Source organism: Populus nigra, chromosome 5 (genome assembly GCF_951802175.1).
Source record: "Populus nigra chromosome 5, ddPopNigr1.1, whole genome shotgun sequence".
NCBI classification, from domain to species: Eukaryota; Viridiplantae; Streptophyta; class Magnoliopsida; order Malpighiales; family Salicaceae; genus Populus; species Populus nigra.
Genome location: NC_084856.1, coordinates 21,211,961 through 21,236,984, shown reverse-complemented (window position 1 = coordinate 21,236,984; position 25,024 = coordinate 21,211,961). Strand labels below are relative to the sequence as shown.

Genomic DNA, 25,024 nt, shown 5'->3' with positions numbered 1-25,024 from the left:
AAGTACTATTTCAGATTTTTTTCCCACTCGTTTTATGAAGGAAAGATGCACTCTTTCAACTATACAGAGAATAATTATTAAGCCATCCACTGTTGCTCTCATCCATTCCCTTGCTTTCTCACTGCTGATAAACCTCAGCTGTTTATAATCTGCAGTAATATTTGCACCTCTGTTCACTGGTCTGAAGTCACTGCTTTGTTGATTAGCTGAAACCAAGAGGTATGCTTGCTTAAAGACTTTTCCTTTTTTCTATTTTTATCACTTGATTCCAGAGACCCTTTGATGTTAATTTGCTTTTCATCTTGATTGCTTTCTTTCCTGTTTGTTACTTTATGCTTTTGAAAAGCCTCTGCTTTGCTGCTTGTTTATTATTTGTGTTGTTTTTGCTTTATTAATGTTAGCTAATCAACCTATGAAGTTCTACAGCAGTATTATTTAGATCTTTTGTCTGCTAATCAATCCATGCCTCTCCCTACTTAATATAATCCACCAATGCTACTTTTTTCCAGTTCTGATCAGTCAAGAAAAATCTCACATTCAGTATAATAAAAAAGATATAATTTTTTTTGATTACTAGATTGAAAGAGCTTTATTATTAAAAACTAATTAGCTTGCTAGCTTTTTTCATTTTTAGATTTAAATTAAGTAGTATTTCAGTTTTTTTTTTCAATTTTTCTTGTTGCTTTCTTATTTTTTTAGATTAATTTTTTTTTGATAATCAAGTAGTATTATTTTTTTAGATTAGTTGGTATATTTTTTTATATTTAATTAATAATTTTTTTAAATTATGAAATACAGATTTTTCAAAAACTATCAAAGATTTCATTTTTCTCCATAATCAAGGACTTGGCAGAGTTCAATTGGTTAGTTCTCCAAAGTGTGCCCCTAGTTTCTGTAGCAATGCAGCAAGCCAGGTTGTTCCTCACTGTTTATGGATGTTGTGCACTTGCTGATTCGGCAGAGTTCAATCGGTTAGTTCTCCAAAGTGGCCCCCTAGATTCTGTAGTAAGTCAAGTTGTTCTTTTTCTTTTTTTCCCCCTCTTTTTATGAAGGAAAGATGCGCTCTTTCAACTATACAGAGAATAATCATTAAGCCATCCACTGTTTCTCTCATCCATTCCCTTGCTTTCTCACTGCTGATAAACCTTTATAATCTGCAGTAATATTTGCATTTCTGCTCACTGGTCTGAAATCACTGCTCTGTTGATTAGCTGAAACCAAGAGGTATGCTTGCTTAAAGACTTTTCCATTTTTCTTCTTTTATCACTTGATTCCAGAGACCCTTTGATGTTAATTTGCTGTTCATCTTGATTGCTTTCTTTCTTTCTTTGTTACTTTATGCTTTTGAAAAGCCTCTGCTTTGCTGCTTGTTTATTATTTGTGTTGTTTTTGCTTTATTAATGTTAATTGACTTGCAACAAAGAAATCCTTTTGCTGTTCATTTCTGATTTAGTTCCAGAAGATTTGAAAAGTTTCCTTTTGATTTAATTTGTTCATTGCAGTTCCTTGATTGCTTGATTCTAGACAAGAAGAAGAGTTAAGTTTCATTGGACATGGAAATTGTGATTTCTATTGTAGCCGAAGTTGCTGAGCTGTTAGTTGTTCCCATTAAGAGACAGATTGGTTATGTAATTGATTGCAATACCAATATTCAGAACTTAAAAAATGAAGTTGAGAAGCTGACAGATGCAAAAACAAGGTTGATTCATTCTATAGAGGAGGCTAGAAGTAAAGGGGAAGAGATTGAAGTTGACGTTGAGAACTGGCTGGGAAGTGTTGATGGGGTCATTGAAGGGGGAGGTGGTGTTGTTGGAGATGAATCAAGTAAGAAGTGCTTCATGGGTTTGTGTCCTGATCTAAAGATACGTTATCGGTTGGGTAAAGCAGCGAAGGAGGAGTTGACGGTTGTTGTTGATCTCCAGGATAAAGGGAAATTTGATAGAGTTTCTTACCGTGCTGCTCCATCGGGTATAGGGCCTTTCAAGGATTATGAGGCCTTTGAATCAAGAAATTCTGTATTAAATGCTATTGTGGATGCATTGAAGGATGGTGGCGTGAACATGGTTGGGGTATATGGGATGCCTGGTGTGGGGAAGACCACACTTGTGAAGAAGGTTGCTGAACAAGTCAAGGAGGGTAGGCTGTTCGATAAGGTGGTTCTGGCAGTTGTATCAGAGACTCCAGACATCAGAAGAATTCAAGGTGAAATAGCTGATGGGCTAGGACTCAGATTGGATGCAGAGACTGAAAGAGGAAGGGCAAGTCAACTATGCGAGGGATTGATGATATTTGGAAAGAAATTAAATTGGAGGATGTTGGAATCCCTTCAGGGAGCGATCATGAAGGATGCAAGATACTCATGTCTTCAAGAAATGAATATGTACTGTCTCGCGAGATGGGTGCAAACAAAAATTTCCCGATTCAAGTTTTGCCTGTAAGAGAAGCATGGAATTTTTTCGAAAAGATGGCGGGGGTTACTGTTAAAAACCCTAGTGTACAACTTGTTGCTGCTGAAGTAGCCAAAAGATGTGCAGGTTTGCCGATTTTACTTGCTACAGTTGCCAGGGCACTGTAGCAAGTAAAGTTACCTATCTTCATCTTGTGGAATTACCAGAACTAAAGAGATTCTATCCGGGAATACATACATCACAATGGCCGAGGTTGAAAAAGCTTCGGATGGATCACTGTGAGAAAATTGAAATATTTCCTTCAGAAATCAGGTGCTCTCACGAACCATGCAGGGAGGACCACAATGACATCCAGGATCAGCAACCAATTCTCTCATTTAGGAAGGTATGATCCTCAACTCTATTCCAAGCACGTACACGCTCCACGTCTTTCTAATTTTCACATAAACTTTCATGAGACCGTTATTAACATGACGTGAATTCTGGGTTCATTACCAGCAATACAAGAACGGTGTCGTAAGGATATCCCATCTATATTAAATCTCAAAAAGAACATATTAAAAGAACAAATTATTTAAAAACATGCAACATTTCATAATGTTATAAAATATTATATTATTTAAAACTAATAAAACTAAATGATAGCTCAAAATTTCTCATCAATAATTAAAACAAAAACAAAAAATCCATAGTACTCCTTGTACTGTCAAAATCCAACTTTAATTAAAATAGGGTAATAGTGCAGCATTTAAGACATCGAATTAAAACTAAAAAGAAAACCTTGTGAAACAAGCACGAAATATCAACAAAAACTGAAGAAGCAGGAACACTCAACAAATTAAGTTCACTTGCTAATAGAAATTAACCTGAAATAATATTAAAAATAAGGATAGGTTCAACCAACTCAGTGAGGAAATAATATTTAATAGACATCTTAGATATTAATAGTTTGCAAAACGATTTATCTTGATATAGATATACATGCAAAGTATATTATCATAAAGTAGTGGAATACATGTCAGAGATCAGATGACATTCAAAGTTGATCATATGATACCCGAAGGTGACCACTGTGAGAGGATGAGTCACTACAGGCTGGTGCCTCTCTCACCGGTTAGGTATACAGAATATTATGTGCACATATGCTAACTACTCTTCATTAGCATGTAGTTATTAACAAGTTCTATATCAAGGCATAATATATATATATATTCGTTTAATTATCAAAACAATGTATATTATATCGATTAGAATTTAATTCAACAGAATGCGAGTGCAAATTCAAGAATAGAAAAGTACTCGGAAAATAAAGCAACATATATATCATACTCATTATATAATCAATATACATATTTATTTATATTATAAGCATATTAAAGATTATTTAACTCACCTGTAAAATATATAACTAAAAGGAATATTAAATGAAAGACTTGAAAATCCTATTGAGGATCGTTAGAAGTACCTACAACAAATATACAAAATATACTAAAAAACAACAAAAAAAACACAAATAAAAGATTCCAATGCATAAAAGAAACTAGGTTTAGTCTCCTAAGTTTAGGGACGAAAACGAAATTTTTTCAAAAAGGACCAAAATGTAATTTTAACAGAATTGAATGTCCAAATTGTAATTGTTAGAAATACATAACCACACTGAAATTTCACTCATAATCCATCCTCAACTCTTTCCAAAATTTTAATTTATGTTCCAGGGACCAAATTGTAAATTTTTCAAAGTTCACGGACTAAATTGTAAATCTCCAAAATGAAGGGACTAAACTGAAAATCATGAGAATACTATCTAGAATTTCAAAATACATTTTAGAGGTCAGTATAAGTTTCCAAAGTTTAGGGACTAAACTGTAATTTCTATAAATCAAGGACCAAAATAAAATGTTATCATCTTCAACCTCAAGACCATTTTTTCCACATTTTCCAGCAAAGTTAAACAAATTTCTTAACCCATAACAAATTAGTTAAATAAATCAATTCACAAATTCTTATTTCTAATAACATATTTAAAATCAATTACTTAACTTTAAACCCATAATAATCATGAATCAACCTTATCAATATAAACTTCAAATTTTTATAAACTCTAATCTCTTTTTTATCATTTCATAAACAAACCATGATCGAAAATAACATGAAAGGAAATCATATATTTGCTATCTTTACCTTTCTTGAATTCAAAAACTTAAGATAAAAAACTAAAATTATTATTTGAAGAGAGGAGGGTCATGACAACCACGTCAACTTTTTCTTATATACCTAGGTCTAGTGTTCGGTTTATCTTTCTATGCACAGCCAATAAACTTGTTAAGAAAACGTCAAGTCAAGCATGCTTTCTTTTGATTGGTTTTCAGATCATCCCCGACTTGGAGGAATTATATTTGGAAAGCAAGGATGCATCGGCATTATTGAAAGGCCTGTGTCCTCAAGACTTCTTTCACAAACTCAAAGTTCTCGAGCTAATTTTCTTTCGTGATGCACATGCAACTTTTCCATTTGATCTCCTTCCAAGGTTCCCTAATATGGAAAAACTTATTGTGGGACGTGGTACGTTCAAAGAGTTGCTCCCGTCTAGACTTGTTGGTATGGATCAGAAGCGTGCAAGAGTTCTTTCACCAATACAACACTTAGAGTTGGATTCTCTTCCTTGCCTAGAGCATTTATGGAAGAGCAATTCCCAACTGGACCAAGCTCTTGAAGCTCTTGAAACTCTTGAAACTCTAATGGTACAGAATTGCGGCAGTTTGATTTATTTAGCTCCATCCCGTGCTTCTTTCCAAAATCTAACAAGTTTGCATGTGTGGGATTGCGAAAGATTAGTAAAATTGGTGACATCCACAACAGCAAAAAGTCTGGCGCAACTCACAACAATGAGTATAAGGGACTGCAGTATGGTTACAGAAATAGTAGCAAACGAGGGAGAGGGAATAAAAGATGAAATTGTCTTCAGAAAATTAGAAATATTAGAGCTTCATCTTTTACCAAGCCTAACTAGCTTTTGCTCCGAAAAACACAGCTTTGATTTCCCATCTCTGGTAGAAGTAGCTGTCAGCCAATGTCCTGAGATGAAGTTTTTCTCCAACGGAGCACTGAGCACTCCCAAGCTGCGGAGAGTTAAATTGACTGAAGAAGACAAGAAAGGATTCTGGGTTGGAAATCTTAACACCACAATACAACAGTTGTCTACACAAACGGTAAGTACCGATCAATCATTCCAATTTCTGTAAACCATGAGATAAGTAACTAGGTATCTAATTTTGCTTGTATGTAACTATTTCAGAAAGCTCAAATTGCTGGAAGTTCATCATCGTAAAAGCTTGAGATACATGCTTGCTCCACCGAAGGGTTCGATCCCTGTGCAGCTCCTAGAGTTGGAAGTATAAGGCTGTCCCAAGATTGAAGAAATTGTCACAAATGATTTACCAGGTGCGGTAGATCTTCTGAGAGAACAAAAGGCAAATGCAAATTGATGGGGCTACTGAACCAAGGATGATACGGGGCAAGAAGATTTGAAGAAAGAAAAGGAGAGAAAGGAAGAACGGAGGGAAAAGAAGATGAGAGGAGCAGGAGAAGAGGAGAGGGAGGAGGAGAAATCAATGATCTTCACTACTCATCGTCAAAACTGTATGTAATGTAAAGTACAATACATATAAATAGCCAAACTCTACCCAAACATTGATTTACAATTACTATAAAGAAATGATGTTTTCAGGTAAAAATATTATAATTGTAAATTTTGTGAATTTTTTTTACACGGTAAAATTGTAATTTTAGGTTCTTTTTATAAAACAAGTATTACTATTTTTATCATTTTACATTTGGTCTATTTATTACTATTTTTTTTATCTTCATTTTTTTTAGTTTTTCTTTTTTTTTTCTTTAATTTATTTTAAATATTGTTTTTTTATTTTTTACATTTTGAATATTTATCACTTTATACTTGTTTTATTCATACTATTTTTTTTAAATCTTTATTCTTTTGTAATTTTTTTTCTTTATATTTTTTTTTAAAAAACTATTATACAAAGATTAAGGAAAATGTGTTTCATTTCAGCAATTGTAGCATTGTTTCATTCTTCTGCTATGTTAATAATTAGCTTGACATCTTGCATGTTTTTATTAACACATGATATTTACTACAGTTTATTATATGTAAGTATCGATTTCTTGATTCATGGTTATATTTCTTACTCGATATCAAAAAACACGTTAATAACACCTACACATTAATTGTTTTGCGTTAGAAAAAAAATTAGTTGACCTACAACGAGACAAGTTAAATAGATACATGAACACTTTGTTTTTTTGTATTTATTGGCACAAATGATTCTCGAAGTATTTAATTAAATGTATGCATAAGTCTTTTGATTTATTTCTTACTCGATGTCAAAAAACTTGTATATTTTATTAAAAAAAATATTATCCAACCCGCAGCAAAGCACAAATCAAATAACTAGTAACTCACTAAATAAAATGTATTAACATGAAGATAAATCAAACCCAATGTAGTAAAATAGTCTTAAGTCTAAATATCTCAACCAAAGAATGGTTGGTTGAGCTATTTTCCATCATCTTCAATCATGCATGTGTGTTGTTCAATCTTGTACCCTGCTCTAGCCAACGCTCCTTATTGACTGCCATTGATTCCTGACTATTTTTATAATTTTAGACTGGCGATTCCAATCCATTTTAATGCAAGTTTAAAAAATTTGCACTTGATTTATATGCAAAGACCAATTATAAATTTAATAAGTAAATCAAATAACTTAATGTTCAATCTCGTACCCTGCTCTAGCCAACGCTCCTTATTGTCTGCCATTGATTCCTGCCATTTTAGGTGATGAATTTGCAGCTGATTTTCTAACTTTTTTGCAGTGTTCATCCATTACCTTGAATTTATTGCCTTCTACCATTGCTCAATGAATCGCACCGCCACTGGATTCGTAGCTCTGATACCAATTGTTAAGCTTGACTTAACAAAAAAGGAAAGGATAGAGGGAACATAAGAGGAAGAAAAGAGAGATAGGAAAAAGTGATTCTGTTATTATCTTTCGTAAACTTCTCTACCTTATATAATTCCTTCCCATGCATTACACGTTTATTCTAAGAGTAAACTAACTTTTAACTGATTCCTAACGACTTCCACACGAGCTCCTACACCTGCCGACACCTGTAACTGCTTAACAATAACCTCTAATTACCAATAATTCCAGCTGTCACAGTCCAACTGTAACAGACCTCCACTTATTTTATGAGCAGCACGTAGATCTTAGCAGCAAGACCAGAATTCTTAACGTAACCAAGGAACCATTGAAAAGAAAACATCGTGAAATTGAAGTAGAAAAGGCTCTTATTCGAGAAGACATGGAAGATTTCAGTGCCCAGCTGGTGAGTAGAAAAGTAAAACCAGAAACACACATTAAAGTTCTCCCAGAAGCTAAGAGACAACCAAGGGAAGCAGAAGATAGAGTTAGCAATGTCACGTGCTTAAATCTGTCGGCTTCCTGGTGGAACTAGTAATTCTGAGATTTCATTTTCACAAACAATTTTCCGAAATATGATTTACTTGAAATGCTGTTGAGACAAAAACAGCAAATCTCTAGACAAATAAGCTGTCTGTTACAGTTTTTCAAGAAAAAGATTTCAGCTGCCCATGTCCTACACTACTCCACACTCATTTCGCAAGAACAGTACATTTCAAACCAGATGCCTCATAGAGTCAAAATTTTCAATTGCATAACATCAACTAAGCTGTAAATACAGAAGAAGGAATGAAAAATGATTTGGGGGTTCTTTTTCTGGATGATTGACCTTTAGTTAATGCATCCACATGATTTCCATCTCCGTTGTTGTTTATTTCAGATTGTAACTTAGTCGATGCTTCAATAGGATTCTCAGTTTCCATATTGTTATTCTCAGTTGACTGCGATTTTGTGGAGGCTTCAGCCAGCTAAGTTTCTGTATCATTAATCTCTTGTTCCATCCCCTGCCAAGAAATCACATGCCCCAATCCCATTATTGACCCTGCAGACGAAATAAAAAAACAAAAAACAAAAACATCTTTAAATTGATTCAATATGATTTTCAATTCTTTACATTGTGAACCTATTATATTTACAAATACATCTTAGAAGAGAATCTTTGAATTTGGCTTAGACTTTGACCTTGCAGTTGCAGTCTCCATCGGTGAAAAGAAGAGGGATACTCTGCAAGGTCTATTATTTGGAAAATACAAATATTCGACGCAACACTGAATTTTATGAAACTGAAATTTAGGGGTTGTTTGGTAACACCACCAAAAGGTTGTGTTCCTGAAGCTGAAAAAAATTAAGAAAAATAAAACCTTTCATTGGTGGACCTGAGGCTGTGGCCGATAGGTGGAGAATCTATAATATCTGTTCGTTAACTTGTGGTATCTGTTTGCGACGATTGAACTTGCTCTTAATTTTTTTTAACAACTCAAATCGTCAAACTTAATTTTAGAGGTTTCCCGCAACTGGTTAGTGGTCACTGGTTTCTTTGTTTCTTCGCTAGAATCTGTAACAGACACAGGTGCACTTCCAGGTTCTTTTGCCAGCATCTCCGTAGAAATGTATGTTGCTTTAATTTTTGTGAATTTTTATTAATGAATTTCATGAAATGATGTTGAAACCTCAAACTCTTGTTTAAATTTACTGACAATCAGAAAAAAAATATCAAGTTGCAGTTAGGTCTAATTTATGGTTCATTTCTTACGAGTGTAATTGTGGCATTTCTTTTTGTTTTTAACAGTTTATTATGGCGTTGAAAATTCATTCCGTAGTTTAGCTCCACATGTTGCACAGGTTGTGTCATGAATTCCTTATTTCCTTTGCTGCTATACTTTTGTTGTAATGTTTTGAATTTAAGAGTAGGAAAAATCAATAAAGCCCTTGAAGGTTTAAAGAGTAAGTGTGATTAAAAGAGGGGTATTGTAGTAATTGAATAAGGAGATGATAAATATAAATAGAATTAGTTTGAATGAAAAACTGACGGGAGAAGAGAAGAAAAGGGGAAGAAGAAGAAGAGAAAAAGAGGGAAATTAGAAGGGAAATAGAAAGGAATTGAAGAAAATAAGTTAAAAGTGTAAGATTTATGCTTTAATGTGTATAATATGTTATTTGAACTTTAAATTTTGGTTTTGATGAATGTTAGGGTTTTGAAGATTATGTTTTGGGTTTGATTGATGAATTAATTTGAATGTTAGGGTTTGATTGTCGTGGGTAATTGATTATTTAGTTGATTATGAAAGATTTTGATGATTTTGAGTTATGAATTGTGTAAATGGTAAATTTTGAGTTAGAAATTTGGAAAGAACAGTAGATTTTCTTTTTAAATTCTGGGTTGGAGGTTGAAGATGACGAAAATTCAATTTGGTCCCTCAATTTGCGAAATTACAGTTTAGTCCCCAAACTTTGGACAATTACAAATTGGTCCCTGGAGCATATTCCGAGATTCTGAACAGAATAAAATATGAATTATGGGCAGAATTAAAGTATATTTATGAATTTTAAACACTTTCAATTTGGTCCTCCAATTTGACAAAAATTACCATTTGACCCTAAAAATTTGGTAAAATTCCAGAATGATCCCTGGAGCATAATGAGATATTCTGGACAGAATTGAGGATTAATTATGGTCAGAATTTCATTATATTCATGGATTTATGACAAATTTTAGTTTGGTCCTCCATTTGATAAAAATTACAATTTGACCCTAAAAATTTGAAAAATTCGAGAATGGTCCTTGGAGCATAAATAGAGGTTCTGGACAGAAACGAGGGTGAATTATGGACATAATTCCACTATAGTCATGAATTTATGATATATTTAGTTTGGTCCTCCAATTAGACGAAAATTACAATTTGGCCCTAAAAATATGATAAATTCCAGATTGGTCCCTAGCTGCAATATTAGCCTTTTCAGATTGGTTTGATGAATAAATGATGGTTATTTAGTGAATTATTATCAAGTCTTATTATTTTTTTTTATTATGGATTAGATTTCGGGAAAGCCGTTAATTTTTGAGTTTTTAGGAAAATTGACTAGTTAGTTTAAAAACATATAGGGTTACGGAATACACCTTTAGTTAAGTGTATTAAATAGGTTAAATATTCTTTTGAGTCGTTCTTGAATATGTTTCCTTTGTATTCAGATAATCCTGATATTCTACCAGCGGGATGTCAGTAGGATTTTCTTCGATGTTTGCCTTTGACTTCTGTTTGCTTTCGAGTCAGGTGAGTGGATAATTTTCCATATGCATGAGAAGTATTATAAATATTTGATTTGTTAATATGAATTGGATCATGCTTATTGATAATATATATGTTGATTATTATCCTTGTTATGATAAAGCATGATCAATTATTAAATCTGAATTCTTGATATATGAACCAGTATATATTTTGAATTGACTTCTGAATTGATAGCTCCTCATTTGATTGATATCATGAGTTGAGCTTTGAGATACGAATATGTTTGTTTGATTATGATTATGAACCTATGGTATGTCAGTCAGAATACTCATGCTAACAGGGTAGTGTTAGTCTTTGTGCACATCGTATCTGAACCCTAGTTGGTGGGGGGAGTCACCAACCTGTGTGGACTGATCATCCCACAGTACGGAGCCTCATGCTCATTGCATTTTGATTTTCTAACGAGCTTTACCTTATGATATTCTTGTTATGGCCTATTTGATAAACCTTCCTATAAGAACCCAGAGTCATACTTGTATATATAATTCTCATTGTTGTATTACCTCGTGTGTGTATATTGAACGTTATCTACTCACTGAGTTATTGAACTCACCCTCTTATTATTTATCTTTTCAGGCTTATAGCTTGATAGCGGGTTACTTTTATTGAACCTTTCGAACCTGCTTTTTTGTTGTAATTTGTACCTTCCTTTTATGTCTAGTTAGTGCTCCAAAACTATGAAATTATATTAACTCTTGTATTAAGACAATGAAATTATATTATGAAGTTAGTTTGTTGTTAATGCTGCGTTGAATTCTTATTGAGTTGTTTAAAGGATAAGATTGTATGTAAGTTTGGGTTCGTATAGGTATAGAACCTTGGAGGGAACCTTGCCTATATACCGGTCATGGATCCGGGAATCAGGTTGTGACATTTGTCGCTCTCATTAATGGTTTTCTGGTGTTCACAGTGGCTGTTGAGCTCATACAACAGTACTCAATTACTTCTGATGGTGTTTCTTGCCATAGTTTCTCTATTTTTGGGTACCATGCCAACCTTTGTCTCACAAACACTACAACAAATGAGGTCTAGTTCATTTACGTGTACTCTTTCATATAGTTTAGTTGTTTTCATTTCATATATGTTTAGGCTGGATGTCGATGCTCTTTTAAATGTGGTTTTTTCCATTTCTCTCGGATATAGGATGAGGCAGAATTTGGCCGGTAATTAACATCATAGGAGAAGCCTTTTTTGTAACTTTTTGACTCCATTGCAGCAGCTTTACCTGATGGGCAAACAGTGGCGGAGCCACGTAGGGGCAAGAGGGGGCAATTGCCCCCCGCCCCCCCCCCCCCCCCCCCCCCCCCGATTCCTTTCTCTTGTCCGTTTTTAATATAGAGAATTCTATGCATGGTGTGTATATATATATATATATAATATGAGGCAGCTGATGGGTTTGAAAAAATAGTTGGCTTCCCAGCAGTTATATTTTTTATACTTGTGCTATTAGAGACTTTACTTGTATAGGAGTGTGGTTGTGATTATTTTTCAAAGTGTTTTTTGTACTGAAATGCATTAAAATGATTTTATTTTTATTTTTAAAAAATTATTTTTGAGATCAGCGCATCAAAACGATCCAAAACATACCAAAAATTAATTTTTAACAAAAAAATTTTTAATAGGTCAACCAAATATGGAAGCTCCAAAAATACTGGGTCTACATCTCCAAAAATTAGTTATTAAAAATGTTAGGGTTTATAATAATTTATGGGTTTGTTGAATTAATATGTGTATGGGTAATATTATAAGCTAATAGATATGAATTGAAATGAATTTCGATGAATTGATAAGTTTTGTTATGAATTTCATATGAAAAATGATAATAATGAATTTACTAATGATTAAAAATGAAGTACAAGACAACCAAAAAAATTAGGGATATAATAGATAAATTAAAAAAATATATTTAATATTTATATTTAATCTACTTGTACAAAACAACAAGTCAGCAAGAACAACATCAATTTGTGACAATTCTTTTAAGCTATGATTTTAAATGTTATGTACCATATGTCAACATAGAATTGTTGTCAACAACTTTTAAAATATGAAAGTTTGTAGTATATATTGAGAAATATATTTTTAATGAAATTAAAAATAAAATTATTATGAAGCAGTTTTAAAATATAAAATGTCGAAGAAAACAATTATAACATAAGTTTTTTTCATTTTAAAAGTATTCTTAAATTAATTTTACTTGACTTGAGTTAGTACATGTATTTTAAATTAATTTCTATATATAACATATATATATATATATAGCATATAATATCAAATATTTGTTAGTAATTTGCTACCTTATTTAAAAATTTCTAGCTCCGCCACTGTGGGCAAAATAGGGAAAAGTTGACCGTGTCAAGCCATGAAAACAAATACAGATATCAATTTCCCGGCTTGGTATATGGAATACCACGTAATTCAGAAAATTTCTATGGAAGTTGCACTTTCTCCTCTTCAAGCTTCCTAATGTTTTGTCCAACCATGAGTTTTTCATAAGGGTAGCAATTAACATAGAAACTTCTGAAATCAGAAGATTTATTGATTTTTTTGGCTGGTGTTATGGTTTGTTATTGTGCTTCGATATTTAAAAGAGGGATAGGGAGCATTGGGAGAAATTAAGGGCTGGGGGGTTTAGAAGTGCTAAAATTAAGTAAGGGTGTTGAAAATTACAAGAACCTTGGCTATTACTTTAATAGATATTGGGGGGAGGTTGGGTTTGAATCTGTCTGCGATTTCCACCACTTCAGAGAACTGCACTAATTTTTTAAGTAATCTCCCCTAAAATCTCTAGATTTTAATGTGCTTCTGTTCAACTCTAAATATGATGACTCCAACCAGTTGATTATGTTGTTTAAATTCCCTTGTGGTATTTATAGACAACCATAGGCCATAGCCACCTTCTATCTCTCCATGCGTGTACAATTTTTTTGGATTAACTGGTGTTCTCAGTATTGGAATCTCATTTACTAGGTTAATACTGTAATCCTGAAACTTGTGGTCGTTGCTTTTTGCTGGAATCACAGACCTTCAAGTGGGAAGACTACATAAGCTGGCAAAGGAAGCTAAATGAAGCAAGGGTTAGTGCTGCAGCACTTAAAGCAAGCATCAGTGGGATGAGCAGTGAAGCAAAGCGTCCAGAGAGCATATGTAAATCCTTTTTCCGGAGATCGCCCCTCGAAGATTCTCAGGTGGTATAAGGAAAACAAGTATGGCAAGGGGTTCTTTCACAACATGTTTGAGGTAATTTGGTGTAACTACAGATCTACATCTCATTTAGTAAGAACAGCATTCGAAAATTTTACATGAAAATGAAGAGGGCATAGTTTCTTGCATCCAGCATGCCAAGTCGTGAAAAACATGCAACACATATCACTAGAGAGCGTTAATGGCCATCAGACTCCAGAGCATGCAACACATACACTCAATGCCTGTGAGAAAACTCACTTGATTTGTACCTTGCCTTTTGCATTACTGTAGCCGTGATCATATAAATCTTTTCAAAATCTCCGTGCATTGCCTTAATGGCTATGTGCTTTTTCGTGGACAGAGAAGTTCAACTCTTGTAGAATGGATCAGTCAGTATACATGCAGCTTCCACACCAATACAAGGGTTTGATTAAGGATGATAACTGCATTCGTTTTTATGCAGCTTCGCCTTCGTTTATCTGAATGAAAATAGATGTGGAGGGACCTTTGCTTTTATGAAGATAAATGTGGAAATGAGTAAAAATAATCGACTTATTCGAGTATGAAGGTGAAGGCCATACCATAACTTATAAAGGGTTAATTATATTTTAGTCAATCCAGTTTTGTAAAACTAACTAACCAGTCATCTTAGTTTCAAAAACTATATATTTAATCCTTATGTTCTTAAATAAATTTATAACTTGATTCTTCTCGTCCATCTCACTTTCTTTTCCAATTTATTTTGAGTTTTTTATTTTAAGAATTAAAAAAAGGCAGATAGAATAAAAAGAAATGATGAGCATAGAAAACCATTTTTTGAATAAAACACTACTAAATTAGGCGTGGTCAAAATCGATCGAAGGGCTATTTAATAATTTCTCATGCTATACTATAAGGTCTAATTAATTTATTGTGATAAACTACAAAGACTAAGTTGTAATTAACTCGATTTATATTTATATATAAGAAATATACATATTTATAACTTTTTCTAACACAAATCAAAAATAATTTGTGGAGTTTTTTTTTCTTTTTTAAGATTACCTTGATTAAACTAAACTTGTTCGATAGATGTAAAATATTTTGTTTTTTTTTCCTACCTATATACTTTACTTAATGTAAATTGATCATGAAAAATATCACCTGAAACCTTTAATAAAAATAGATACAAAGGATTGAAAATTATAAATGCAAATTGGTATAAAAATCATGAAGCTTCCATTTAAGATACAAAGGGTTCGATCCCCTGCATCTCCATTTCTGTTTTTTTTTTTGCTTGAATGGAGTATTCAGCTAAAACAATATTGTGTTCTGGAAGACACTGCTATAATTGGAGGGCTGAAGAAATTCCAACTGCCAAGTGAATTGGGGAAGCTGAGGACTTCAGTTTGTTTCCCTGTGAAAACATGAACTCGGTACAGACAAGTGAGGACATCCATGAAGGGATTTAGAGTTTAGATAAGTCACTATTCATACCTTCTACTTTGGGCATTACCAGAGCTCAAGAAATTCTATTCAGGAAGACACCGACATATTATCACTGTGACAAAGCTAGGGAAGGTTTTCTCTGCTATAATCCATTTCCATTACAAGATCTCATTGGACAAAATTTTAGATAACAATTACATATGATTCAAAAAGAGACCCACCTGTCTATGCTGCAATTATTTTGGTCTTCCAAATACTATTTGAAGGGAGACACTTTCTACAATTATTTTTATTTAGATTTTCTAAATCTTGAAAAATTCCACATTCAGTATAATAAAAAAGATATAATTTTTTTTTATCTGGATTGAAAGAGCTTTATTATTCAAAAATAATTAGCTTGCTAGCTATTTTCATTTTTAGATTTAAATTAAGTACTATTTCAGATTTTTTTTTCAATTTTCCTTTTTGCTTTCTTATTTTTTTCATCTATTTAGATTAATATTTTCAATTTAATTAGTTGGGATATTTTTTTATATTTAATTAATATTTCTTTTTTTTATAAAATACAGATTTTTCAAAAACGATCAAAGATTTCAGTTTTCTCCATAATCAAGGACTTGGCAGAGTTCAATTGGTTAGTTCTCCAAAGTGTGCCCCTAGTTTCTGTAGCAATGTAGCAAGCCAATTCCTCACTGTTTATGGATGTTGTGCACTTGCTGATTTGGCAGAGTTCAATTGGTTAGTTCTCCAAAGTGGGCCCCTAGATTCTGTAGGAAATCAAGTTGTTCTTCTTCTTTTTTATCTTTTTATGAAGGAAAGATGCGCTCTTTCAACTATACAGAGAATAATCATTAAGCCATCCACTGTTGCTCTCATCCATTCCCTTGCTTTCCCACTGCTGATAAACCTCAGTTGTTTATAATCTGCCGTAATATTTGCATTTATGCTCACTCACTGCTCTGTTAATTAGCTGAAACCAAGAGGTATGCTTGCTTCAGGACTTTTTCTTTTTTCTATTTTTATCACTTGATTCCAGAGACCCTTTGATGTTAATTTGCTATTCATCTTGATTACTTTCTTTCTTTGTTACTTTATGCTTTTGAAAAGCCTCTGCTTTGCTGCTTGTTTATTATTTGTGTTGTTTTTGCTTTATTAAACCTCAGCTGTTTATAATCTGCAGTAATATTTGCACCTCTGCTCACTGGTCTGAAGTCGCTGCTCTATTGATTAGCTGAAACCAAGAGGTATGCATGCTTAAGGACTTTTCCTTTTTTCTATTTTTATCACTTGATTCCAGAGACCCTTTGATGTTAATTTGCTTTTCATCTTGATTGCTTTCTTTCTTTGTTACTTTATGCTTTTGAAAAGCCTCTGCTTTGCTGCTTGTTTATTATTTGTGTTGTTTTTGCTTTATTAATGTTAGTTGACTTGCAACAAAGAAATCCTTTTGCTGTTCATCTCTGATTTAGTTCCAGAAGATTTGAAAAGTTTGCTTTTGATTTAATTTGTTCATTGCAGTTCCTTGATTGCTTGATTCCAGACAAGAAGAAGAGTTAAGTTTCATTGGACATGGAAATTGTGATTTCTATTGTAGCCAAAGTTGCTGAGCTGTTAGTTGTTCCCATTAAGAGACAGATTGGTTATGTAATTGATTGCAATACCAATATTCAGAACTTAAAAAATGAAGTTGAGAAGTTGACATATGCAAAAACAAGGGTGATTCATTCTATAGAGGAGGCTATAAGTAAAGGGGAAGAGATTGAAGTTGACGTTGAGAACTGGCTGGGAAGTGTTGATGGGGTCATTGAAGGGGGATGCGGTGTTGTTGGAGATGAATCAAGTAAGAAGTGCTTCATGGGTTTGTGTCCTGATCTAAAGATACGTTATCGGTTGGGTAAAGCAGCGAAGGAGGAGTTGACGGTTGTTGTTGATCTCCAGGAAAAAGGGAAATTTGATAGAGTTTCTTACCGTGCTGCTCCATCGGGTATAGGGCCTTTCAAGGATTATGAGGCCTTTGAATCAAGAAATTCTGTATTAAATGATATTGTGGATGCATTGAAGGATGGTGACGTGAACATGGTTGGGGTATATGGGATGGGTGGTGTGGGGAAGACCACACTTGTGAACAAGGTTGCTGAACAAGTCAAGGAGGGCAGGCTGTTCGATAAGGTGGTTCTGGCACTTGTGTCACCTACTCCAGACATCAGAAGAATTCAAGGTGAAATAGCAGATGGGCTGGGACTCAAATTGGATGCAGAGACTGATAAAGGAAGGGCAAGTCAACTATGCAGGGGATTGAAGAAAGTGACTACAGTACTTGTAATTCTTGATGATATTTGGAAAGAACTTAAATTGGAGGATGTCGGAATCCCTTCAGGGAGCGATCATGAAGGATGCAAGATACTCATGACTTCAAGAAATAAAAATATACTGTCTCGGGAGATGGGCGCAAACAGAAATTTCCAGATTCAAATTTTGCCTGTAAGAGAAGCATGGAATTTTTTCGAAAAGATGGTGGGGGTTACTGTTAAAAATCCTAGTGTACAACTTGTTGCTGCTGAAGTAGCCAAAAGATGTGCCGGTTTGCCGATTTTACTTGCTACAGTTGCTAGGGCACTGAAAAACGAAGATTTATATGCTTGGAAGGAAGCCTTGACACAGCTAACAAGGTTTGATAAAGATGATATTGACAAAACAGCTTACTCGTGTCTGGAACTGAGTTACAAAGCTTTGAGAGATGATGAAATCAAGTCATTGTTCTTGCTTTGTGGGCAAATCTTAACTTATGATGCTTTAATCTCAGACTTGTTAAAGTATGCTATAGGCTTGGATTTGTTCAAGGGACGTTCCACATCGGAAGAAGCAAGAAACAGACTGCATACATTGGTGGATGAACTTAAAGCCTCTTGTTTGTTGCTAGAAGGTGACAATGATGGAAGCGTGAAAATGCATGATGTTGTTCAAAGTTTTGCCATCTCTGTTGCATTAAGGGACCACCATGTGCTTACCGTGGCAGATGAATTCAAAGAATGGCCAACCAATGATGTGCTTCAACAGTACACTGCAATCTCTTTGCCTTTCCGGAAAATTCCTGATCTTCCTGCGATATTAGAATGTCCAAATCTCAATTCGTTTCTACTGCTGAGCACGGATCCCTCACTGCAAATACCAGAAAAAATTTTCAGAGAAATGAAGGAGCTTAAAGTCTTGGATCTGACAGGAGTTAATCTTTCACCACTGCCTTCGTCACTTCAATTTCTTGAGAACCTTCAAACGCTGTGTTTGGATTTTTGTGTTTTGGAAGATATATCTATAGTTGGAGAGCTAAAGAAGTTGAAAGTTCTCAGCTTAATGGGTTCTGATATTGTTTGTTTGCCAAGAGAAATAGGAAAATTGACTCGTCTGCTACTTCTAGATTTGAGCAATTGTGAAAGGCTTGAAGTAATATCACCAAATGTCCTTTCTTCCTTGACCCGGCTAGAAGAATTATATATGGGAAACAGCTTTCTGAAATGGGAGGCTGAAGGACCAAGCAGTGAAAGAAACAGTGCTTGCCTGTCAGAATTGAAGCTTCTGGCAAACTTAATTACCTTAGACATGCAAATTACAGATGCAGATCATATGCCCAAGGACTTGTTTTTGTGCTTTCAAAAGTTGGAAAGGTTCAGAATATTTATTGGAGATGGGTGGGACTGGTCTGTTAAGTATGCAACCTCAAGAACTTTGAAACTCAAGCTCAATACAGTTATTCAGTTGGAGGAGCGGGTGAACACGCTGCTGAAGATCACTGAAGAACTTCATTTGCAAGAACTGAATGGTGTTAAGAGTATCCTCAATGACTTGGATGAGGAAGGTTTCTGTCAGCTGAAGGATCTTCACGTCCAAAATTGTCCTGGAGTTCAATATATCATCAACTCGATGAGGATGGGTCCTCGAACTGCTTTTCTGAACTTGGACTCACTGTTTCTTGAAAATTTGGATAACTTGGAGAAGATCTGCCATGGCCAACTTATGGCAGAGTTGCTTGGAAACTTGAGAATTTTGAAGGTAGAAAGTTGTCATAGGTTGAAGAATTTATTTTCAGTCTCCATTGCAAGAAGAGTTGTGCGACTTGAAGAAATCACAATAATTGATTGCAAGATCATGGAAGAGGTTGTTGCTGAGGAAAGTGAGAATGATACTGCTGACGGTGAACCGATAGAGTTCACTCAATTACGTAGACTGACACTGCAATGTCTGCCTCAGTTCACAAGCTTTCACTCTAATAGAAGGCAGAAGCTATTAGCAAGTGATGTGAGGTCAAAAGAAATTGTTGCGGGGAATGAGCTTGGGACTTCCATGTCACTTTTCAATACAAAGGTCTGGTTTGCTTTCTTTTAACAAGCTATTATTTGTCCTTTTAACCTCAAAAAACAAAAACCCATTCTCAGGAGTAGACAAATTGAAGGCTTTGATTTTGTTTTTTTTTTTTTCTCGCTGAAAAATAAAAAGAACTTAATAAAACAAAATATGTGCATGCAGATTTTATTCCCCAATTTGGAGGACCTGATGCTCTCCTCCATCAAAGTGGAAAAGATATGGCATGACCAACATGCTGTGCAGCCTCCCTGTGTTAAAAACTTAGCAAGCATTGCTGTGCAGAGTTGTAGCAATTTAAACTATTTATTGACATCTTCTATGGTCGAAAGTCTTGCTCAACTCAAAAGTCTTGAAATATGTAATTGCAAGTCCATGGAAGAAATAGTTGTTCCAGAAGGAATCGGAGAAGGTAAAATGATGAGCAAGATGCTATTCCCTAAACTACTCATCCTATCGCTCATTAGTCTACCAAAACTCACAAGATTCTGCACCAGTAACTTGCTTGAATGCCACTCCCTGAAAGTACTGACGTTAGGGAAATGCCCTGAACTGAAGGAATTTATTGCCATCCCATCAAGTGCAGATGTCCCTGCCATGAGCAAACCTGACAACTCAAAATCAGCTCTCTTCGATGACAAGGTGATTTTATTTCAAAAGCAGGCTTAATTTGTGAGCTTGCCTCACACGTGTATTTTGTTTCTATGTTTTACCCCAAAGGTGATATTTTGTTATGGGCGTTGGCAATCTATTAACAGAATGGAATTGTTACTGCAGGTTGCATTCCCTAACTTGGTGGTATTTGTAAGTTTCGAAATGGATAATTTGAAGGTGATATGGCACAATGAACTCCATCCTGATTCCTTTTGCAGACTGAAGATACTGCATGTTGGGCATGGAAAGAATTTACTGAATATTTTCCCTTCCAGTATGCTGGGAAGATTCCATAATCTAGAGAATCTGGTTATAAATGATTGTGATTCAGTAGAAGAGATTTTTGATCTCCAAGCGCTCATAAATGTGGAACAAAGACTTGCTGTTACAGCCTCTCAATTGAGAGTTGTGCGTCTAACGAATCTTCCACACCTGAAGCATGTTTGGAATAGGGATCCACAAGGAATTGTTTCCTTCCATAACCTATGTACCGTGCATGTCCAGGGATGTCTTGGTCTAAGAAGTCTCTTCCCTGCCTCTATAGCCCAAAACCTTCTACAACTTGAATTGCTTCGGATAGATACCTGTGGAGTGGAGGAAATTGTTGCGAAGGATGAAGGACTAGAAGAAGGTCCTGAGTTTGTGTTTCCTAAAGTTACCTTTCTGCAGCTTCGGGAATTACCAGAACTAAAGAGATTCTATCCAGGAATACATACATCAGAATGGCCGAGGTTGAAAACGCTTCGGGTGTATGACTGTGAGAAAATTGAAATATTTCCTTCAGAAATCAAGTGCTCTCACGAACCATGCAGGGAGGACCACATGGACATCCAGGGTCAGCAACCACTTCTCTCATTTAGGAAGGTATGATCCTCACCCCTATTCCAAGCACGTACACGCTCCACATCTTTCTAATTTTCACAGAAACTTTCATTAGACCGTTATTATCACAACTCGAATATTAGGTTCATGACTAACAATGACTAGCAATGCAAAAAGGGTGTTGCAAAGATACTTCACTTACATTAAGTCTCAAAAAAAATATATCAATAGAACAAATTATTAAAAAACACACAACATTTTATAATTTTTTAAAATATTATATTATTCAAAACTAATAAAACCAAATGATAGTTTAAAAATTCTCATCAATAATTAAAACAAAAATAATAATTCATAATACTCATTATATTATTAAAATCCAAACTTAATTCAAACAAGGTAATAGTAGAGCATTTAAAATATCGAGTAAAAACTATAAGAAAAGTCTCACGAATTAAATAAGAAATACTGACCAAAACTAAAAAAGTAAAAACATTTAACAAAGTTCACTGGTAACAGAAAATAACAACCTGAAGTAATATTAAAAATAAGAGGGAAGTTTAACTAACTCAGTGAGTGAATAATATTTAATATACGTCTTAGATATTAATATTTTACAAGACGATTTATCTTGACACACACACACACACAATAAGCATGTTATCATAAAGTACATATCAGTGATTAGATGACACTCCAAGGTGACTGGATGACATTCGAAGGTAATTGTTGTGGGAGGATCAGTTGCCATAGGTTAATGTCTCTCTCACTAGTTAGGTGTGTAGAATATTATGCATATATGTTAACTACTCTCATGGTTATTAAACCCGGGACCCAGTCGACCTTGTGGTTAGACTGATATAGGTAAGACAAAAGATCGGGATAAGCAAAAACTCTTCAAAATCCGGTTGACCTATTGGGTTGACTAATGACTCGGGTGATCCGGCAAAACCCGTTTGAGACTCGTTTTTTTTTTTCAAATGTGTTTTTTCTTCTAGCCAGAGACCCCTCTTGTTTTGTATTTTTTTTAGTTGATTATTAACCCCTTTTAAAGTTCATTATATAAATACTAAAATAATGTTTTATTTTTTCAATGTGAGATTTGAAATCCTTTAATATATATACTCTATGTTCATAAGAAAACATTATATTTTTTCAATGTGGGATAAAAAAACCTTTTTGGTTTAAATACTTCAACTTAAAAGGATAACATACTAACATAATATCTTTTCAATGTGGGATAAAAAAAACTTTTGAAAGAATCTCAAACTTCATTATTTATAATATATATAGCTTATATTCACATGAATTATTTCTTAATTTTTTCATATGAAATATTAAAACTTAAAATATATATTTTTTAATTTTTCTGAATTTATTTAGGTTGACCCGGGAGCATCTATGTAACCTGGGACTCGGCTTCTTGGTCGGGTTTGATAGCCATAACTACTCTCTGTTAGCATGAAATTACTGACAAGTCCTATAACAAGACATAATAAATACTCATATAATTGTCGAAGCAATGTATATTATATCAAATAGAATTTAATTCAACAGAATGTGAGTGCAGATTCAAGAATAGATGAGTACTTGAAAAATAAAGCAGCATATATAAATATTCAAGTAATTAACTGGTCATAATCATCATATAATAAACATACATATTTGTTTATATTACATGTATATTAAAGATTATCTCACTCACCTATAAAATACAGAACTAAAATGAATACTAGATGAAAGATTCAAAAATCTTATTGAGGATCATTTAAAGTACCAATAACAAATATACGAAATATACTAAAAAAAACCAAATAAAAGATTCCAATGCATAATAGAAATCAGGTTTAGTCTCCTAATTTTAGGGACAAACGATAATTTTTCCAAAAACAGGGACCAAAATGTAATTTTATCAAAATTGGATGACCAAACTGTAATTATCAGAAATTCATAACCATATTGAAATTTCAACCATAATCCATATTAAATTCTGTCCAGAATCTCAATTTACAATTTAGGAACCAAACTATAATTTTTTTCAAAGTGTAGGGACTAAATTGTAAATCTCCAAAATAGAGGGACTAAATTAAAAATTACGCAATTCAATTATCGAACAGAGGTTCATCATCCTTAATCTCATAAGAATACTGTTCAAAATTCCAAAATACATTTTAGAGGTCAAATTATTATTTTCTAAAATTTAGGGACTAAACTCTAATTTTCATTAATCAAGGACCAAAATAAAATTCCATCATCTTCAACCTCTATGCACAGAGAACCCCAATCGGTTCAGAATAAAAAGAAAATCAGAATTTCAATCTAAAAGCAGAAAGAGAATTCTTATTGAAAGATTGACAAAGCTTTTGCATTCATAACATTACAAAACTGAAGCTAGAGCTCACGTGGCACAATTCATTTAGCCAAGTGTTCAGTTGATCTTTCTATGCACAGCCTTTAAACTTGTTAATAAAACGTCAAGTCAAGCATGCTTTCTTTTGATTGGTTTTCAGATCTTCCCCAACTTGGAGGATTTACATTTGGAAAGCAAGGATGCATCGGCATTATTGAAATGTCCTCAATACTTCTTTCACAAACTCAAAGTTCTGGAACTATTTTGCTTTGGTGATGCACATGCAACTTTTCTATTTGATCTCCTTCCAAGGTTCCCTAATATGGAAAGACTTAATGTGGAACGTGGTACGTTCAAAGAGTTGCTCCCGTCTAGACTTGTTGGTATGGAGGAGCATGCAACAGCTCTTTCACCGATACGACACTTGGAGTTGGATTCTCTCCCTTGCCTAGAGCATTTATGGAAGAGCAATTCCCAACTGGACCAAGCTCTTCAAACTCTTGAAACTCTAAGGGTACATAATTGCGGCAGTTTGATTTATTTAGCTCCATCGCGTGCTTCTTTCCAAAATCTAACAAATTTGGATGTGTGGAATTGCGAAAGATTAGTAAAATTGGTGACATCCACAACAGCAAAAAGCCTGGCGCAACTCACAAGAATGAGTATAAAGGACTGCAGTATCGTTACCGTAATAGTAGCAAACGAGGGAGACGGAATAAAAGATGAGATTGTCTTCAGAAAATTAGAAATATTAGAGCTTCATCGTTTACCAAGCCTAACTAGCTTTTGCTCAGAAAAACACAGCTTTGATTTCCCATCTCTGGTAGAAGTAACTGTCAGTCAATGTCCTGAGATGAAGTTTTTCTCCAACGGAGCACTGAGCACTCCCAAGCTGCGGAGAGTTAATTTGACTGAAGAAGAGAAGAAAGGATCCTGGGTTGGAAATCTTAACACCACAATACAACAGTTGTCTACACAAACGGTAAGTACCGGTCAATCATTCCAATTTCTATAAACCATGAAATAAGTAACTAGGTATCTAATTTTGCTTGTATTTAACTATTTCAGAAAGCTCAAATTGCAGGAAGTATCATCGTAAAAGCTTGAGATACATGCTTGCTCCACCGATGGGTTCGATCCCCGTGCAGCTCCTATAGTTGGAAGCAAAAGGCTGTCCCAAGATTGAAGAAATTGTCACAAATGATTTACCAGGTGCGGTAGATCTTCTGAGAGAACAAAAAGCAAATGCAACTGATGGGGCTACTGAACCACGGATGATACGGGACAAGAAGATTTGAAGAAAGAAAAGGAGAGAAAGGAAGAAAGGAGGGAGAAGAAGATGAGAGGAGCAGGAGAAGAGAAGAAGAGGGAGGAGGAGAAATCAATGATCTTCATAATTCATCGTCAAAACTGTATGGAATGTAAAATACAGTACACATAAATAGCAAAACTCAACCCAAACATTGATTTGCAATTTACTATAATGGTGTTTTCATGTAAAAATATTATAATTGTAAATTTTGTTATTTTTTT

At 34.2% G+C, this 25,024-nt stretch overlaps 1 protein-coding gene and 1 long non-coding RNA gene across 8 annotated transcripts; both read left to right on the top strand.

Annotated features, from left to right (window-relative positions):
* Positions 1-33: 33 nt before the first annotated feature.
* Positions 34-25,024, top strand: LOC133694102 (probable disease resistance protein At4g27220). Of its 6 annotated transcripts, none has more exons than XM_062115540.1 (7): positions 1,069-1,224; positions 16,490-16,553; positions 16,828-19,668; positions 19,831-20,307; positions 20,443-21,183; positions 23,652-24,473; positions 24,560-25,024. In XM_062115540.1, exons 3-7 carry the CDS (start codon positions 16,879-16,881, stop codon positions 24,596-24,598), a joined length of 4,869 nt encoding a protein of 1,622 aa, XP_061971524.1. In that variant the 5' UTR covers positions 1,069-1,224; positions 16,490-16,553; positions 16,828-16,878; the 3' UTR covers positions 24,599-25,024. The 6 variants fall into 6 exon arrangements, with proteins under 6 accessions (XP_061971526.1, XP_061971524.1, XP_061971522.1 ...); XM_062115538.1 differs by lacking the exon at positions 1,069-1,224 and adding an exon at positions 16,101-16,292; XM_062115543.1 differs by lacking the exon at positions 1,069-1,224 and adding an exon at positions 16,102-16,292 and having other exon boundaries at positions 24,576-25,024.
* LOC133695446 (uncharacterized) lies at positions 9,436-13,839 on the top strand. 2 transcript variants are annotated; one of them, XR_009842440.1, is made up of 3 exons: positions 9,436-9,527; positions 10,596-11,721; positions 13,719-13,839. It is a non-coding gene; the product is annotated as an uncharacterized LOC133695446 (long non-coding RNA). The 2 variants fall into 2 exon arrangements; XR_009842439.1 differs by having other exon boundaries at positions 9,450-11,721.